General features: G+C 38.9%; 1 protein-coding gene across 1 annotated transcript; it reads right to left on the bottom strand.

The window, feature by feature from the left end:
* Positions 1–658: 658 nt before the first annotated feature.
* Positions 659–18,760, bottom strand: crb2a (crumbs cell polarity complex component 2a). Its single transcript, XM_079584979.1, has 13 exons — positions 18,409–18,760; positions 8,542–9,201; positions 7,972–8,167; positions 7,622–7,761; positions 7,351–7,521; positions 7,008–7,121; positions 5,965–6,933; positions 5,081–5,661; positions 4,820–4,985; positions 3,773–4,643; positions 3,329–3,445; positions 3,105–3,231; positions 659–2,974 (listed from the first exon to the last, which is right to left on the bottom strand). Exons 1-13 carry the CDS (start codon positions 18,500–18,502, stop codon positions 2,753–2,755), a joined length of 4,428 nt encoding a protein of 1,475 aa, XP_079441105.1. The 5' UTR covers positions 18,503–18,760; the 3' UTR covers positions 659–2,752.
* Positions 18,761–19,973: the final 1,213 nt, after the last annotated feature.

Below are 19,973 nucleotides of genomic sequence, written 5' to 3'. Positions count from 1 at the left end.
TGTTTGAACCAGAGGATGAGAAACAGGGTGGGAAAAGGTCATAAATCACTACATTTTAAGTTTTTTGTAAAAAAAACTATAGTAATACTATAATTGCACCTAAGGGAACATAATAATAAAATAAAAAAAACCATGTCATGACCCCTTTAATAAACGGTAGCCAACTGTAAATTATACTAACAGTAAAACACTGTTAATTTAACAGTACCTTGCTGCCAGTTCTTTACTGTTTTTTTTAACGGGACAATTTTTAACAGTGTAGAATCTGAGGATGCAAAAAAAAAGGAAATATTGAGAAAACCACCTTTAAAATTGTCCATTTCTGTTGGCGATTGTGCTGCATTCACTCGCAAAAAATATTTTTTATATATATTTAAGGTAGGAAATTTACAAAATATCTTCATGGATCACGATCTTTACCTAATATCCTAATGATTTTTTGGCATAAAATAAAAATCTGTATTTTTGACCTATACTATTGGGTATGCTATTGCCACAAATATACCCGTGCAACTTATGACTGGTTTTGTGATCCAGGGTCACATATAATATTTTAGGGGGGTTTAACATGTTAATTAAGTGCTTCTAATTATAAGCAAAAGTGATGAAAATGTAAAAAGTCAAGCACAAATAACCATACATCCGACCTTTACTCCAGTTACACTTTTAAACACAAACACATTTATTAAACAGTCTTTGCACATTTACACATTAAAAAATATACTTCCTATGTTGATGTTGCAGTTCACACTGTACTTTTTAGTTTTAGTCATTCCTAAGCATACTTTTGAAGGAAGCCAGATATACAACAGACCAGAAAACACAAATTATAGCCACAATTTACAACATATACATACAACTTGTAAAATGAACGCAACTTGCATCCACTCAGTTTTTACAGCATTTAGGCATCAGCAAGGATTTGTTCTTATGTTCATCTCATCTCTCTTTTTGTATCTTCATACACAGGCAGATATTTTATTTGACCACTCATGGCGTTCATGTTTGCATGTGTATTCCAGAGGTAAGTGTGTATAAACATTGAGTTTGGTGTTTGTATCTTTAGTAGTCTCACACTGGTATGCGTATAAACGCACCCCCACCTCCCATAAAAAATGTGAAGTGTGGTGATTGTCAAACAGTAAAATTTTCACAGTTCTTCCAATAACGGTCTCAATCAGATTATGCTGCATTCACATTTTTGTTGGAATGACCATAATTACAAGATTACAACTGCTCATTTGTCTTGTGACTCCATCCATGACAGCTTAATAGCACCATATGCAACGTTGCGTTGCCAATGATAGCAAAATAAATTTAATAACTTCATTAATTTATTTCTCTTTGCTGCCTCAAATATTGAATAGTGAAAGTGCATGTTATTGGCTAAAATAAAATGGCACATCAAATATAAACCTAATGATATTGCCAACTAACTCGCATTAACTGTAGTCTTTTTGGTTGTTTATATGACATAAATGTGCTCAACAAAGACAAAGTGAATAGTTTTTAGTAATCATAAATGCGTAATTAGAGTAATTCTGACACAATGTGAATGCAACAATGCTTAAAAAGTTTCAAATATATATTTTTTTATTACTTTTAGGCCCTGTTTACACCTTGTATTAAGCATTTTCTTCAATCCGATCAGAAGTGGAGAATGCTAAATACAGGTGTAAACGGGGTCTAAAACATTTTGCGCTTGTCTACTTTCGAACACTTCCAGGGGTAGTCGAAAATGGATTCTTGTGGATTGCTTTTTGTAGTGTAAACACAACACTACAAAACACTGTGGTGTTCGAACACACACAAAAGGATAAAAACGTACCATACTCATAGTTCTCTCCTGATTTCTAATAGAGTTCGGTGTTGGTTTGCGTCTATCAGAGCAAAAAAGAAAGCTGATGCTCTCCGTAGTCGTAGTTTTTCTGCCGTCCCCTTTTGCGTTCATTTGTAAATTGCGCAAGCTTATTTGTCCATTAGATCTGAAAGATCTGAAAAAGCCCATATATTTACCCACCTATAGACCCCCCCTCAAAAAGATCAGGACAGAAGTGGTCAAAAGTGGACAAAAGAGATGGATTAAAACACCAGGTGTAAACAGGAATGTGTCTCCCTCATCTACTTGTGATCCGAACGACCAAAACACTTCTTAATACCAGGTGTAAACAAAAAGGGTAACTAGTTTGTTGTTCACATTCCTTAGTGTCAATTATCATATACAGTGTTGCCTACGGCAGAAATAGTAGCTAGTTAACACAAGTCTTGCTACAGATATCATACCTTGTACATTCAAATGCTGTGGAAAAAAAGTATTTTCAAAATGGTGCTCTCTCCATCATTAGCACTACTTTCAGCATTTATCTTTGAGAGGGATTTGTTAAAGATTTGAAATGCTGTGGAAGTGTGGGGAGAATGTAAACTCATATGTTTGCCTCTTTACTGTATGACACCTTTACCAAAGTCGAGGTAAAGAATCACAACGTTCAAGTTCAACTAGACTTGAGAGAGTTGCTGGTTAAATTCCAGAGTTGTTGGTCTCGACAAAATCTATGGTGAAAGATCAACCATATTTAATGACTTCTCATTTGAAATTTTACTCTTTGTGTGTATTACAGTATATCTTTAGGTTGCTTGTTTAATGTAGCACTTGCTAATTATTGTAGCTCCATAATACTACATGGTCTTGGAAAGGTTTTATAAAGTCACTCCGATAATTTTAGAGCCCCCTTTTCTATATTGTCTACATGTCTCAAATTAGACGCTCTTCAGGTGGTACTTTCAGCATGCTGTCCATCTCCAGGCGTGCACCTGCAACTTCCTGATGGCTAGGGGAATACGTTCCTTCTGATTGCCGCTTCCTGCGTGCTGTCATCAACATGAAAATGAGACCAATAGCCACCAAGAGGATACAGCCACACACCAATGGAACCGCAATCGCCAGCCATGGTATGTGATCTTGCTGAGCCTGCTTCTGCAGAGAGAGATTTAAATTGTTGTTGTTGGCAGGTATAAAAAGTAACAATCAACACTACTGAACTAGTTTGCATTCTTATTTTCGCTCCGAAATTGTATGCTAATTATTATACTCCGTGTTTACTTACATTTGTTTCACAGAACTGGCCACTGAATCCTGCTGGACACAAACACTGAAACCGGTTCAGCCGATCCAGACACGATCCACCGTTTAGACATGGGCTAGATGCACACTCATCCATTTCTCTCTCACATCTGTGGGGTGGAAAAAACGTGAACACTTAGTCATCTATATCAGTATTTCTACATTCAATTTATTTCTATTGGACAAGGATGTAAGTGTTAATTCCACCTGTCTCCTGTGAATCCTGGAAGGCAGGTGCAGTTTGCCCCCCACTGAGTGTCAAGACAAATGCCATCATTTTCACATTCAAAATCCAGTTGACATTTAAGAGGAGGGTAGTTATACCTGATGCACAAGAACACAAACAAACAAATGCTCAAACTCCCAACAGATAAGGATGTAGCCTCACTGGTTCATTCAAACTTCATTCAAACAATAACAATAAATAACTGTATAAATTGGAAAAACGGATAGTGAACTATTTAATGTTTTTCCACTGGCATTCATTAGCTTTTACAATTGCAAGCAGTTTTGCATTTGGTTGTAATGTGAAGGCCACATTATAACCCTGTTCTCTGTTCAACAGAGTGTAAGGGCGTATGTATTGTAAATGGAGTCTAAGTTATGGTTGAGTCAAGTCTAGGCATCAATGTGTGATCGGTAGGAACTCACTGACAACGTGTTCCGCTGTACTTAGGGGGACAGATACAGGTGTAGTCATTTACTCCATCCACACAGGTTCCCCCGTTCTTACACTTCGATCCTTTGCAGTCGTCTATGTTTTCCGAACATGTAAGTCCAGCATATCCTGGGTGACACACGCAGTCAAACCCATTAAACTTGTCCTTGCATTTGCCATGGAGACAGGGTCCTGAGACACACTCGTCTGTTTCTTTCTCGCAGGTGATCCCTTCCCAGCCGGGTGAGCACTGGCAGCCAAAAGAATTGAAGAGATCCACACATGTACCACCACGCCTGCAAGGATGAGAGTGGCACACTGGAGCCCCGAAGCACCCTATGTGTACACGCTCATCTTGTCTCCGCCAAAAATGAGATTTTTGTGGTGATTTGGCATTGTCTACAAATGGAAGATACACCTCACCTACTCTAACAGCACCTAGACATCCTGTGTACGTCTCTGCCAGTGCAACCTCACTTGACAAGTGTTTAAGAAAACTTAAACTACCAGCAAGCACTGGGGCACTGCTACCATCAATGATGCCATCCACCAAAACCAACCACTGTGATGCATCACGCTCTGGGTTGGCCATGGCAACGAGCAGACGATGCCAGGTTCCATCTGCAATGTGTCTCTGTCCAGAGAATTTGACTGGTTCCACACTGTTCTCTGTATGAAGCTCCACATAAATGGCTGAATCCAACAGACCAACCAGTAGAAGTTCCACCCCTCTCCATGCACGAAGTAGCACTCCATTTTCCTGCCTTGTACGGATCTCCATGGTAACATTGGTCACTGGATCAACTACAGATCCCTTAGCACTGTAGTGTAAGGGTGTGTTGTCAAAGGTTGCATTAGCAATGCCTGGTAAGAAAAAAAAAAGTTACTTTTTTTTTCTTTTTTTTTTACATACATTTATATTTACTATTAGATTATAAACATTTATACATTCATAATATTTGAATTATTTTGCCAATAGCATGTTCAGGAAGCAAACAAGAATCTGAAAAATATCAGCTAGGTGTTCAAGATTAGCATACACTCAAAACCATCCAACAGATCCACGCAGCGTCCACCATTTACGCACGGGTCGCTGACACACCAAACTCTGGTTTCACATGTCTTTCCAGTGAAATCCCGTGGACAAGAACAGCTAAAGTCATTCCATGTGACTGTACACTCTCCACCATTCAAGCAAGGCTCCACCTGCAAAACAATTGCACAACATCAGCTCTTTCCAACTGTAATTATCATTGCAAACAGGTCTGATGAAATGAAAACAAAAATGTAAGTCTACATACCTTGCATGTGTCATCACTCATGCATCCAGGTAGCACATTTTCTGCATCACTGGAGAAATATATAGTCTCACCGAGGGTACTATTCCAGGGTTCCACATCCAGATGCACATCGTCTAGTCTCAGGTCCTGCAGGCATCCCTTAAAGTGCCCACCCCAATCCGTTGCACCCTCTTCACCTGGAACTCCACCAACATACACCAGGTCTCCCTTCAGAACTTCCATGTCAGGCAGTGAGCCAAGCCTATAACGCAATCCTCCATGGCTAAAGAATACCAGACCCTCCTGTATGTCCAGCTGAAGCAGTGGCTTCTCTCCATTACAGACAAACACTGGTGATGATAGGGTGGGTGACTCCGCTACAGAGGTCACCTGTACTCGTCCCATTTCCAGGTACATGGTAAAATAAGGATCATCTCCCTCTGTCTCCTGAAGGCCTGCCCTTCGTAGCTGAAATAATAATCCACTTGATTTAAGTGAGCGTAGGAAGAATGAGACACTAAAGTTCCTGCCAATATCAGACAGCAGTGCAAATGGAAGAAAGCTTGTAGAGTCCTCATGACCAAATGTCCAAGAGGAAAAATCTGGAAAATAAAGAGAAATAGAGACAAAGATCAAGTATGATAACGTGCAAATGTTTTACTAAAACTATTCAACTGCAGTCCTGGGGGGCCACTGTCCTGCAGAGTTTCAGTCCCACACGAACCAAACACACTTGCCTGTATTTTCCAAGTAATCATCTTGATTAGTTTGTTCAGGTGTGTTTGTATACGGTTAGAGCTAAACCTGGCAGAACAGTTGCCCTTCAGCCCCAGAGCTGAATATCCTAGATCTACACATTACTACAAGATCAATGTTTAAGTGTATGAGGATATGCTTATGCACACCTTGGCTGCAGTCATGTCCATAGTGTGGTCTATAACAGTCACAGCGGTAGCTCGTCCAGAGGTCAACACAGTGCCCTTGTTGAGAGCAAGGATGTGGGTCCACCTGGCACCATTCCGTCTTTATGCAGCCTAACTCTACACTTTCCTCCTTGTCATCCAGATCATGGGGCAGGACAGGATGGCCATCAATCTGTAGGTCCTCCATACAGCCCAAAAAGCCATGGCCGCTCAATGTAAGCTCCATGTACTCCTCTGGTACTCCACCTACATATACCTTTGTGAGGGTCTCGTGGTGCAAGAAAGTTTCATGATCATTTGGTTGCTTGTCTTCAGCTCTGCATACTTGATTGTCACAGCCTGGACCTTTGACCTGAAGCACAAGTCTGATATCCTGTTCATCAATGGTCACCATTGCCTCATGCCAACCTCCGTCACTTACAAGCCCTGGTAATTGTGCCTCCAGTGACCCTCCCTCCTTAGATATTGCCTTAGCACGCAGCTCACCCCCAACAATCTCTAAGGATAAGAAGAGCTCAGCATTGCCACGAAAGAACAGCAGCATATCCGGCAGAGTGGTTCGGAAGCGCAGACGAACCCCCAGAGGGTGCTCGTGTTCTGTGTCTCTTCTTCTACGCTCGAGTGGTGGAACCTCAATCAGAAAGAACCTCGGTGAGGAGAAGGAAAATGTGGTTGGTGTAGAACATATGTCATCATAGAAACCAGGAGGACAAAGGCAAGTATGTCCATGTGTCTCTTCATCTAACCACGACAAGCAGGTGGCGCCATTTTGGCAGGCATGCTCGATGCAACCAAGCAGCTGCACAGTGCATTGGGGACCCCCCCATGGCAGGTGACCTTCCTCAGCTTCTGCACATTGGCACTTGTATTCAGCTACTCCATCTTCACATACACCTCCATTCAGGCAGGGGGCACTCTCACACTCATCTATATTAACCTCACACTCCACACCTGAGAAAGACAGACCAAAATGAACAATACAGACAAATACACATGCAAACAGTTTCTCATATGCAAACACTAACCTGCAAACCCCTCCGGACATATACACGTGTACCCGTTAACCAAATCCTTACAGCTTCCTCCATTGTGACAGGGCTCAGACACACACTCGTTTATGTTCACTGAACAGTTCTCTCCTGGGGAAATAAACAAACAAAACAAATAAACAGCATGACAAAACTCTTTTCAGGTAAAACATTGTGTCATTCCTTGAGTAACCCTCAAAACTCGTTCAATCACAAATTGGGTCACAAAATAGTTAGGCTCAATTCTGGAACAAGTTCTTAAAATGAAAGCGGTTGCAATGTCTGTGTATTGTTTTACTGTACTGTTTTACATTTACATCTGTTTTTATGTTTCCGGTACCTGTGTATCCTGGTTGGCACTGACAGACGTAACCCACGGCTGTGGCGTAGGTGAACTCCCAGTCCGTTTCCCAGAGTTCTGGATTTGACTTCTCAAAACATTCACCATCGTTCTCACAGGGAGTATCAGCACATTCATCTATATCCACCTCACAGTTATCTCCTTCAAAACCTATACACACATTAACATTGTTTCAGTTTGTTGCAGAGTTAGGGTTAGGGATATAAGGTCTTGAAAGACTTGAGTGCGGTTTTGGATAAAGGAGAGCTACCTGGCCAACAGGTACAGTTGTAGTGGTTAATGCCTTCTAAACAAGTAGCTCCATGTTGGCAAGGATGAGATGCACACTCCGGAATATCCTCCTCACAGTGGTCCCCCATAAAACCAGTGCCTTCACATTCACACTCATAACTGCATACAAACACACCAAATCAGACTATTTTAACTATCAGCATAAAATAACCAGCCAATAACAAACCACTTAGATAGGAAGAGACTGTCTGACTAACATGTAACATTTGTTTTACTAACAGTGAGTAAGTAAAAAAATAATGGGCAGTGCATGGACATGCCATCTGCATGACTCTGTCAGGCATTCCCACAATTCCAGAGTTCCGTTACCTATCAATAAGATCATGGCAGATTCCTCCATTCTGACATGGATCACTCTCACATTCATCGATATTGGTTTCACAGTCGGAACCTTCAAAACCCTGCACACAGTCACATGTGTACAACCCCACCAGGTCATGACAGGTGGCTCCATTTTGACAGGGATTTGACTCGCATTCATCAATCTCCATCTCACAGTTCACACCTACAGAGATACAAAACACAATACATGACTTAAAAAATCAGATGCCCTATAAAGAACATCTTGCGACTTGGCAAGTACCAGTTATTAATTGCTGTCAACATCTATGTAGACCAGGAGTGCCCAATCCTACTTCTGGAGGGCCATAGTCCTGCAGAGTTTAGTTACAAGTTCCAACCCTAATAAAACAAATCTGAATCAGCCATTAAGATCTACTAGGATTACCTGAAATTAGTGTGTTGGAACTCATTTTTGCAGGACCTTTGCCTGTCATTATTAGGATTGGGCACCCCTGACTTTTAGTATACAGTTACAAAATGTGGTAACTTAAGGTTTCAAACAAGTTAATAATATGTTAACCCACACCCACAAATTACCTGTATATCCCAGCAGGCATTCACACAGGTACCGGTCTTTCCCATTAATACATGTTCCATTGTTCCTACAAGGTCTCGATGCACACTCATTAATGTCAATCTCACAGTTGTGTCCTTGGTATCCAGGTACGCAGAAGCAGTGATACTTGTTGGCCCCATCCAAACAGATTGCACCGTTCTGACAGGGATGTGAATCACACTCATCCAGGTCCTCTTCGCAGGTCTCACCACGAAAACCGTCTGAACAAGTGCATTCAAATCCATCGACTATACGTCCACAGGTGCCATTGTTGAGGCAGGGTTCATCGACACAGTCTGTGATGCGACGACTGCAGTCCTCTCCTCCAAAACCAGGTGGGCACAAGCATTTGAAGCCATTCAGCTCGTCCACACACTCAGAAAGGGCACCGACACACGGCCCACTTTCACACTCATTGATGTCCTCTGGGCAGGTGTAGTGATCTGTGCCAGGTTCACCGACACACCCTTCACATTCGGCAAACACACAACCGTTGTACAGCTCCGCACAGTCCCTCCCCATGTACCGTACTCCTTCTCGTGAACACAAACACACGTAATCATCCATTGTATCTACGCATGTCGCCCCATTCTGACACGGGGAAGATGCACACAAATCAGATGACCCGGAACAGAATATACCTAGAGAAAGAAAGACAGGATTTAATATGGTACCTCTAACTGATGCATATCACCAACGGGAAACCCGGTGTAAATTCCAAGTAAAAGTTATGTCAATTTTTTTATTTCTTTAAGTTTTTAACCACTGATCATACTTGGGGTTTGGGGCTTGTTCAGATCCCTAAGCCTAAGTATGAAGTGACCTACACCATTTTTCCCAATAGGCATGGAATAAAAGAGACTTGAGTGGAGAGATGTCCTATATGTCTTGTCAATAAAATTGGGAAATAAATCCCATAGACCTTGAGTAACAAACATATGATATCTAGGGCCCATAATGTCCTAGAAATTTGGAGGTGGGTTCATTTGATTAGGCTGGTAAGCAAACATCTAGCAACTACTTAGCAAACTGCATAAACCATTCAAGTTCATGTGTAGATGAATATACCATTCAAGACAAAGGTAATACTGACATCAGTTAATAACAGGCTGTTGATCACAAACCTTAATCCTGGGTAAGACCGACTAAGCCCGAGGAATAAAGTGAGAGAATCTCTTAAAAGTCAGCATTGCAAATACCAAGCCCATCTGTGAGGTTGATCATTTGTGAGGTTCAGAATATTTTTTTAGTCATAACAAGTCTTAACATTTAAGAGATACCCTGTAATTTCTGACCCTGTGTGTATTGTAAATTGCATATTTTGCTCTGTGCATATGAGTGTGTATTTTTTAGATGAGAATGTGGTGCGAAGCATTCATGGGGATTTTCTTGTGCATATCGACCAATCGCTTGAGAGCTCTTTGAGTCATTCCAAATTCCTGTTATCTGCATGACCTCGACCCTCAACCCCCACTGCGCATCCAATTCAGATCCATTAGTGTGGCCCACCCACCCTTAACCCTTGTAGGGCCCCTCGTCCCCCTAAACACTCCCCCAACTTCTCTCAACCACTTTGCTGCCCTGGCCCCCTCAATGTCGCTTTGATCAGACCTTCATCCCAAATATTCATTCAGGCGGAAGATATTAATGAATGGGCAAAAGGAATGAGGTGTTGTGCTTGTGTGTGTGCACATGTTGAGCATTGTGTGTGTAGCAAGGCAGCGTAGCAGGAATGGAGCAGCGTTTTGTGAAAATAAGGTGAAGCGTGAAGGGGTCTATACAGTTCAGAAGTGTGTATGTGTGTGTCAACTTTTGAAATGTTTGTGGGAATCAAATGTCCCCATAAGGGTAAAACTTGATTCTTAAACCTTTTTAAGGTCACATTAAAATGATCCCATAATTTACTCACCCTCAAGCGATCCTAATTGTATATGACTTTCTTCTTTCAGCCAAACACGGAGTTATATAAAAGAATATCCTGTCTCTTCCACGCTTTATAATGGGAGTGAATTTGAGCCTGAGTTTTTGAAGCTCCAAAAAACACATCCATCCATCATAAAAGTAATCCATACAGCACACGGGGGTTAAAAAAGGCCTTCTAAAGCGAAGTGATGCATTTCTGTAAGTTTGCATCATTAATTCTCTTATTTTCCTATTATTGAGAAGCTGGTTTGAAACAATCTGAATTTTTTAAAGCTGTAAATGAATAAACATGACTTAACTTGTCTCGATTTGTGGAGCAACCAGTGTACAGATCATAATAGCAGGGACAAGTACCAAAGTCTGATACTACAAGCGGAAATGTTTCTATTTTTTTATGTAATACTTTCCTTTTTACATTATAAATTACATAGCAAATTGTACTATATCAGCATAATGGTGCGTTCACACCGGACGCGAATAGGGCGTCAGGCGCGAGTGATTTCAATGTTAAGTCAATGCAAAGACGCGTTACGCGCGTAAAACGTAACGCGTCTTTGCATTGACTTAACATTGAAATCAGTCGCGCCTGACGCGCTATTCGCGTCCGGTGTGTAGGGACCGTAACAATTTAATGTAAGATAGAACATCATAATGTTCCTTTACTCTAAATTGTTAAAAAACAAAACAAATCTTTGTTTTTTCCCAGATATAAATTCGATTTTTAGATTCCAGATTGTCAGTTCCGGACTTTTGGACCCACTGCAATATATTTGCCCAGACACTTTAATCAACATGGAAGTGTTACTTTTAGAACAGAAACATCTTATCAGTCTCAGAACACACAGACAGTTCTTACACAACACAACTGAGAGCTTACACACTGACCTTAGTGTGAACACACTCACTTTTATCTTAAAATGTGGCTTACGCAACGATCTTAAAGCAAACAAAACAAACAAGTGGATATTTTTAGGAATAATCGCCAAGCACACATTATGTTCCCAAAGTCTAAACACTTTGATTTGAGCATGTTTCACTGTGTAGGATGCAGATCCGTCTGACACCCACACAAGCACCCGTTCCCCACCCCCGGCCCAGGAAAACGAGCTCCGCTCAGACTGACCCAGCAAGTGTTCAGTTTCCATAGTTACTGCTAAGCTAATTTGACCCTGAGACGAAAAGATTCTGACCTCTGTGACCTCAGATCCACCTCCCCTCTCCTTTTATTTTCCGCCTTTCTCACCTTCTAAGATCTCTTTAAAGCTAATGCCATTTCCTGTCAGTATAGTGTGATAAGTAAAGAAGATTTCCCAGCTCACGCTGCAATGAAGGGTCACTAAGCCAGATGGTGCGTAATGATGCCCGTCAGATTCGTCGAGTCCACTGACGGCAGACATACATGAAGTGCCTCTTCTAGTTTTCTTTTTTTACTTACTCCTTCCCGTCACTGAAGGACACTGATTATCTGCTTTCTGTTGTGCCCTCTGCTAACCTGTGTGTTGTACCGTTTACAGAAAATTAAAGTGGATTAAACTGTTTGTACCTCATTTAGCTTATGTACTGTACTCTCACACAAACACGTGTGCTCGAACACTCTCACTGACTGAACCTTTAATGCACAATATTTGTGTTGTCCGCTCACATGTTAGACCTTGAATTTCATCATAATTTCAGATGAAATATTTGTACTCTCAGTTATACGCAGCGAAAAGACTCAATTTAAAGTTCATTAGACGGTGCCTACTATCAGAGAGAAAAGAGCGAGTAGGCCAAAGTGTTCACATACTGTGCTGAACGTAATCCTCTCAGAGTGGTGTGTGTAAAACAGGACAGCTTTAGGTTAGTCTACACTGCTAAGCCAGACAGCTTTTGTAACCTTAGAATCCAGTTCTGTGCACCTTGTGCCAGCAAGAGATTCCAGAGTGATTATTTTTCCGATGTAAATAGTGTGGGTTATTTTAGACACCTTTTTGTTCAAAAGCCCATCTATCTATCTATCTATCTATCTATCTATCTATCTATCTATCTATCTATCTATCTATCTATCTATCTATCTATCTATCTATCTATCTATCTATCTATCTATCTATCTATCTATCTATCTATCTATCTATCTATCTATCTATCTATCAATCTATCTATCTATCTATCTATCTATCTATCTATCTATCTATCTATCTATCTATCTATCTATCTATCTATCTATCTATCTATCTATCTATCTATCTATCTATCTATCTATCTATCTATCTATCTATCTATCTATCTATCTATCTATCTATCTATCTATCTATCTATCTATCTATCTATCTATCTATCTATCTATCTATCTATCAGCAAGGATGTATTAAATTGATCAAAACTGACAGTAAAGACATTTTATAATGTTACAAATAATATATATGTGACCCTGGACCACAAAACCAGTCTCATGTGTATTTTTTATTTTTTTAGATTTAATAAATAAGCTTTCCATTGATGTATGGTTTGTTAGGATAGGATAATATTTGGCCGAGATATAACTATTTGGATTCATTTCATAATTAGAATCTGAGGGTGCAAAAAAAAAAATCACAATATTTGAGAAATTAAATTCCATTTCTGTTGGTGATTTTGCTGCATCAACTCACACAAATAATTATTTTTATTTATTTAAGGTAGGAAATTTACAAAATATCTTCATGGATCATGATCTTCACTTAATATCCTAATGATTTTTAATGATTAACCCATACAATGTATTGTTGGCTATTGCCACAAATATACCCCTGCGACTTATGACTGGTTTTGTGGTCCAGGGTCACATATTTCAAATAAATGCTGTTCTTTTGAACATTCTATTCATAAAAGAATAAAATAATAAATCATAGTATCCACAAAAGTATTAAGCAGCAAAGACTGTTGATAATACATTGATATTGATAATATTAAATGTTTCTTGAGCAGCAAATTAGCATATCAGAATGATTTCTGAAGGATCATGTGACACTGAAAACTGGAGTAATGATGCTGAAAATACAGCTTTGCACCACAGGAATGAATTACATTTTTAAATATATCTAAATAGAAAACAGTTCTTTTAATTTCTAATAATATTTCAGAATATTAGTCTATTTTTAATCAATTATATGCAGCCTTTACCCACTACACTACTGCAACAATATCTGTGTGCTACCAATGTGAGCTTGTCACCTTTTGACCTGGTCATGTTCCATTCATATTCATACAGTATTTGTATTCTCTTAAATGCGATCTCGCTGGAATGTGGACAGCACCAGATGTGACGCGTTTAGGTTGGAGGTGGAGACAGGCTGTAGTGGTTCTGATTATACAGACTTTAACATGAGGTTTCACAGAGATCTGAGAGTCTTTGGCATCCTACGGCAGACGGAGACATTCTCCTGACATCTGTCTTGAGCACTACGGCTTACTTGTGTCAGGGTTTAAGGTTATCTGTGTGAGGCCGCTGGAAGAATGTTAGCCATGCAGGTTCTAAGAGTTAAACTGCTAACACTGATACTGACTGTCACTCAAGGAGAACTCCTCCCCTTTTGTTTACATCACTGTCAATCATCCCTGTTTGTCTTACTTCCTGCTGTGAGGGGGCGTGATTGGTTAGTTTTACATTTCAGGGGTTACAGATTGTTTTAGAGGGGTCAGGTGGGGAAACGGCATCTGTATGTGTGTGTAACACCAGTATTATTCTAGTATAATTAAGATACTATAGTTTTTATTACTATTTTGAATTAGTTTTTATTTTTATATTTGAAATTTAGGTCAAGTTTGAGTTATTTTGTTGTGTGTTTTTGTCATTTGTTGTATATATACAGATATGTGACCCTGGATCACAAAACCAGTATATTTTCGGCAATAGCCAACAATACACTGTGAGGGGCAAAATTATCGATTTTTATTTTATGCCAAAAATAATTAAGGTCTATTAAGTAAAGATCATGTTCCATGAAGATATTTAGTAAATCTCCTACCGTAAATATATAAAACATTTATTTTTGTGAGTGAATGCAGCACAATCGTGAACATAAATGGACAATTTTAGAGGCGAATTTCTCAATGATTATTTTTTTTGCACCCTCAGATTCTAGATTTTCAAATAGTTGTATCTTTGCCAAATATTGTCCTATCCTAACAAACCATAGATCAATGGAAAGCTTATTTATTCAGCTTTCATCTGATCAATAAATCACAATTTCAAAAAAATTACCCATGTGACTGGTTTTGTGGCCCAGGGTCACATATAGGCTACAATATTGCAGTTTATGTTTATTTTATTTCAAGTAAGAAGTTTATTTTAGTTTGTTTTAATGGCTGTAGTTTCAGTTAACCCTGTAACACACTGTATGGATCTTGAAGGTAAGACATCAACTGTCTATATACAATGGCTGTGAAATTTGTCAGGGTTAGTGGCCCAGTCAGATGGGGAGATCATCTGAATGAGATAACACTCCCTTAATATGCATCTGTCCAGAGATATGAGTGGGAACGGATGGGTTACAGAGAGAATGACAGTAAGAGGGCAGCTGGGACGTGTGTGTGTGTGATGTGTGACAGGACTTTGTGATAACCTGTGGTCTGGTTATTTTCACAGGCGCTGGAGGTGTGTGCAAGTTTATTTGTACTTATGCATGCTTAATTCTCTCATGTGAACCTAAAATGAAGACTTCTAACATTAAGATTCAAACTTATCAGACTAAATACAGTAGTTTTGACTCATTGTGAATATTATAGTATTAATAGTTGTTCTTAGCATCAATATGAACTCAGACTTAGCACATTTCTGTCATTAGCTCTAGACTCAGATGCTAATTGGCTAATTAGCTTTATTCCCCCCTGCATCTAAACCTAGACACACAGTTTTAACCTGTAAGACTTTGTGATGCTTTAGAGTGTTACGCCTCATGAGCACCAACACAAGGCTTTTGCCATTAGTTATGAAGCAGCTTTATTCTGTTTGGTAAATCTAAAATCAAAACATAATATTAGAATTTAAAAGATTTCAGTTTTATCAACCACATTTGTGGCATAATATCTGTTAAGTAGCAGATACTGCTTAAGCAAACCTGGTCAGCGTCTGGAGAGTTTAAATGCAGAAATGTGAAGCTTGATTTTTTGTAAGAGCACATATGTGAATTATTTTGTAAAAACCTTTTTATTAAGCAGCTATTATTTAAAATTAAATTGTCTAAATTGTCCTTTTTATGTTAGATGCAATTAATCGTGATTAATTGATTTGACAGCACTATATATATACTAAAAGCATTAATTTAACCCTCTAAATATACAATAGGTTATATTTTTGAGCATTAATCCACACAAAAGCATGTAAATGTTAGCATCAACAACTCCTCTATCTAGTAAAAGTATGTTTTACTATTAATAATTATATTATTTATTTACTAGATCTTGACCAAAAAATGATGCACCTCTTGATGGAAATATCATCACAACATTTATTTCCATCAAGAGGTGCATCAATGTTTGGTCAAGATGTATTGTCAATGCAAGAGTCCAGCACTCTGTAAAGTCTCCTCCAGCACATCCCAAACACTTTCACTGAATTTAAGATCTGGACTCAGAGGTGCCAAATCATGTGTGGAAATGACTCTTCATGCTCCTCACAACCATTCTTTCACAATTTGAGCCTGATATTGTCATCCTGAAATATGGCCATGATGTGTCTTAAGAAATTAAAAGCTACACACTCCATCAACTAGGGTTAGAATAACTGTTGCCAAACATGCTAGAAACATAATAATCACTGATCCAATCATAGACTCTTATGTATTTGCCTTTTTAAATCCAAACAGCAACTTTTTTTTTTTTGGCCGTGCAGTGTATAATACTCTCTATTACCCCAAACATTAATTTAACCTTCTATATAGGTGATATTTTTGAGCACTGACCAACAGAAAGTCGTTATTTGTTAATGTTAGCATCAACGCAAGCTCCTCTAGCTAGTATAGGCTCACTTTTTATTAGCAGAATCTTGACTGTGAGAATGCAGTGGACTTTGTCATGTGAATTTATTGTTCCCTCTCAGTGTTCTTGTTAGGATTAGGGTTGGGGGCAGGGTCCATTGTAGACATTTTCATTGAAAAAGTCATGTGAATTCCAGGATCCCCCTCGTTTCCCCAAGCGCTTGATGTTACATTTGCATGCGTGATTTGACATGAACTATCAGCTCGGTCAGGACATTAGACCAGCTTCACTGTTCATCTCGCTGAATTTCCCCATTGACTCCCATTAGTCTATGCAAATACACTACAGATGCAGTGTTGTAATTGCATACAACACTTGACACCTAAACAGCAGGATCTGTGAGTCAGAACAATGAGTTTTGACTAAGCAAAGTGTACTTAGTGCCATTCTTGCATTTCAATTTTATACAACACTTAGAACCAAAACTAACATTGGCCAGAGCAATAAGTTACTGCATGTATTGCTATTACTGTAAAATTGCAAAAACATAAACAACTTTTAATGTATTTATTTATTTTACAATGTCCCTATTACACATGTAGTTACTGTAGTAATAACTATGCATACTTACATGCAACTAACCCTAATCCTAACCCTGTAGTAAATACATATAGTTAATTATTATTACTCAGTACTCAAATGCATACTTGCTTTTATATACAACCATTAATACTTTAGACTCAAAACTTTAGATTTGTTATTGTCCTGGATATGATCATAGAGTTAAATACTCAGAGACAGCTTGACCGTGCAGTCAGATGAAAGAGCGATAAGCCTACAGGACGCAAAAGTAAACAGAGCTTGTTAAAAGTGCTTAACGCAGATCCCACCCGCACACAACGTCCAAATGACTCAGCGCTGGCGTCATGGCAACGGGAAACAATGGAACCCACCCCCCAAGTTTTTCTGCTTCAGACAGAGGCCTGAGAGCGGGGCAGAATCCGACTGGATGGATGGAGGGAGGGAAAATAGATGGGTAACCTCCCCCATACACCCGTCTACCATACACCAGTCATATCCACTCCAGACAGGAGGAGGAGGGAGGCGAGTAACACTCCAGTGCACATCTTTGGGAGTCCCAGATAACAGAAAATGACCACAACAACACTAATGCGAGAAACAGAGCCAGGAATTCTGTGTCAGTATAAAACAGAAGAAAAGAAAAAAATGCAGAGTTGTTTCAACCCATGTTTGGGTCAAATATGGACAAACCCAACCGTTGGGTTTCAAAATAAAATTTTAAACCAGCATTTTTTTTTAGAGTGTAGAAGATATGATATCTAATAAATAACTAAATGAACACCAAGGGCTTACCATGCAGTTTTTTTAAACCACCATGTTGCTAGAGTTTTGTGTGTGGTTGCCAGGGTGTTGCTATGTGGTTGCTAGGGTGTTCCGAGTGGTTGCTAGGTGGCTGCTTACAGGTACAAGTCAAAAGAGCCCCCCATTCCTCACGCTTTTGTCTCCTAGCATCATTACAAAACATTTATTACTAATACATTTGTTTTTTTATAGTGTGGATAAAAGTACATTTACTTGCTTTCATCTGCCTTTTTAAAAAGTAAAGTTTCCCCCCAAAAAAATCAAAGTATCAGTAGAGCCACATCCAACCTGTTGCTTTTGACTCCAGCAGAGATATATATATGATTAAACTTGGTCTTTCTTAGAATAAAACACACTTAAGTGAGCAAATATTAGCAAAACATCACATTTTATTTATATCCCTGATATGAAAGATGTTCTCAACAGCTTTTAATGATCAGTCTCATTTTTAGCCTCTTGTAAAAAGTTCCTTCTTTCATTGTTCAGGGTTGCCAAGTAAAAGTTAACTTAATGTTCTATAAATATGTATTTTTTGAAAATATGATATGTATATGTATTATATCTTGTTTTCTAGGCATTGAGACAGAAGGAGAGAGAGAACTTACCCCATTTGAACATCATCATGGTCAGTAAAAATGTCCCGGGGCATTTCAGATGCACTTTCCTGATCTCCATGGTGACGTGAGACAATCCAAACATACCAAACTAGCTTAATATCTCTTTGAGTCCTTCATAGTGGAGCAACCTTCGAATTAAACCATCTTGGGGAACATCAAACGTCTGAGTTCCCGCATGATCCTGAAGCTGAAAGTCTGCTCTGTTGAAATTCTCTTTGGTCTCTTAATTCCTGTAAGCGTCGGGGTGTGTAGTTCATATAAAGTTCCTCTGTCCAGCATCAGAACGGTCAGGCTGAGAGCAGTGGCACATTGTACGTGTAGTAATGAGACTAACTCTCTCACCCAATCCCACTGCGGCTTACCACACTAATCACCCTGAGAGGGGAGGGGCCGGAAAACCAGAAGTGGACTTCAGCACCAGGACTCCTGTGTGTGTGAGGGGTTTGCTTAGCTACACTTTGGGAACAGAACGGAACTAATTCAGACAAAACAGGACATAGGGACATTCAGGGATGTCCTCAAGGATAAACATGATTCATAAAGTTTAAAATGTTTTTTAATAACAATGATAACAGTAGCACTTTATTTTACAGTCCTGTTCCGTTACAAAAACTGGGTTATAACTACTAACCTACCCTAAAACCTAACCTTAACCCATGTAGTTATCTTATATTACCAGTACTTTCTTCTGTAACTACACTGTAAGTACATACTATAAAATAAAGGGTAACCATGATAAGAGCTTATGGGATAGCTCACCCAAAAATCCATCATTTACTCACCGTCAAGTCGTTCCAAACCTGTATGTGTTTCTTTCTTCTGCTGACCACAAATATAAGATATTTTGAAGAATGTCAGTAAACAAACAGTTGATGTGCCCCATTTTTTCTCTCCACACTATGGAAGTCAATGGGGTCCATCAACCATCAAAAATGGTTACCCAAAATATCTTCTTTTGTGTTTAGGGGAAGACAAAAACTCATACAGGTTTGGAACATATTCAAGGTGAGTAAATGACAAAATTATGTCTACAAAAGGGTTTTGTAAAGGGTAGATGTAGGGTTATCATATAGACTTACTTACATATAATTTACTTAATATAAAAACTAAAAGTAATTTAAGAAAATGTGTGTATTTGTGGGCGAGTCTTTGTGTGTATGTGTGTGTGTGTGTTTGTGTGTGATGAAACATAAAACCAACAAAATAAAATGTTTCTATTCTGTGTGGTTTCTAATTTATTGTAAAAGTAAGTTTGCTATGATTTATGTATGTCTTTTATTAGTTAAATTTTCTACACTTTTGCAGGTGGACAGCAGACGGCTCAGGTCAGTGTTATTTTAGTACTATGTATATGTCATTATAGTATGTATTCATATTTTGAATTGTTATAAAAAAAATTCACATTTCCTTTTAATTTTGGTTTGTTTTAGTCATTTTGTATGTGCTTTTGTCATTGTTATTCATTTTTGGTCACACTTTGCAATAAGGTTCCATTTGTTAACACTGGTTAAGTATGTTATAACATAAACTTAAAATATGAATCTTAGTTAATG

This window comes from Phoxinus phoxinus (assembly GCF_949152265.1).
Source record: "Phoxinus phoxinus genome assembly, chromosome: 17".
Lineage (NCBI taxonomy): Eukaryota > Metazoa > Chordata > Actinopteri > Cypriniformes > Leuciscidae > Phoxinus > Phoxinus phoxinus.
This window is presented reverse-complemented; position numbering and strand designations above follow the sequence as displayed.

Coding starts and splice junctions, on each gene's coding strand:
- crb2a (XM_079584979.1), bottom strand. CDS start 18,502: ATGTTTGGATTGTCTCACGTCACCATGGAGATCAGGAAAGTGCATCTG. Junction 5,662..5,964: donor TGGACATGACTGCAGCCAAG/GTGTGCATAAGC, acceptor TTTATTTTCCAG/ATTTTTCCTCTTGGACATTT. Junction 2,975..3,104: donor GCCAGTTCTGTGAAACAAAT/GTAAGTAAACAC, acceptor CTCTCTCTGCAG/AAGCAGGCTCAGCAAGATCA.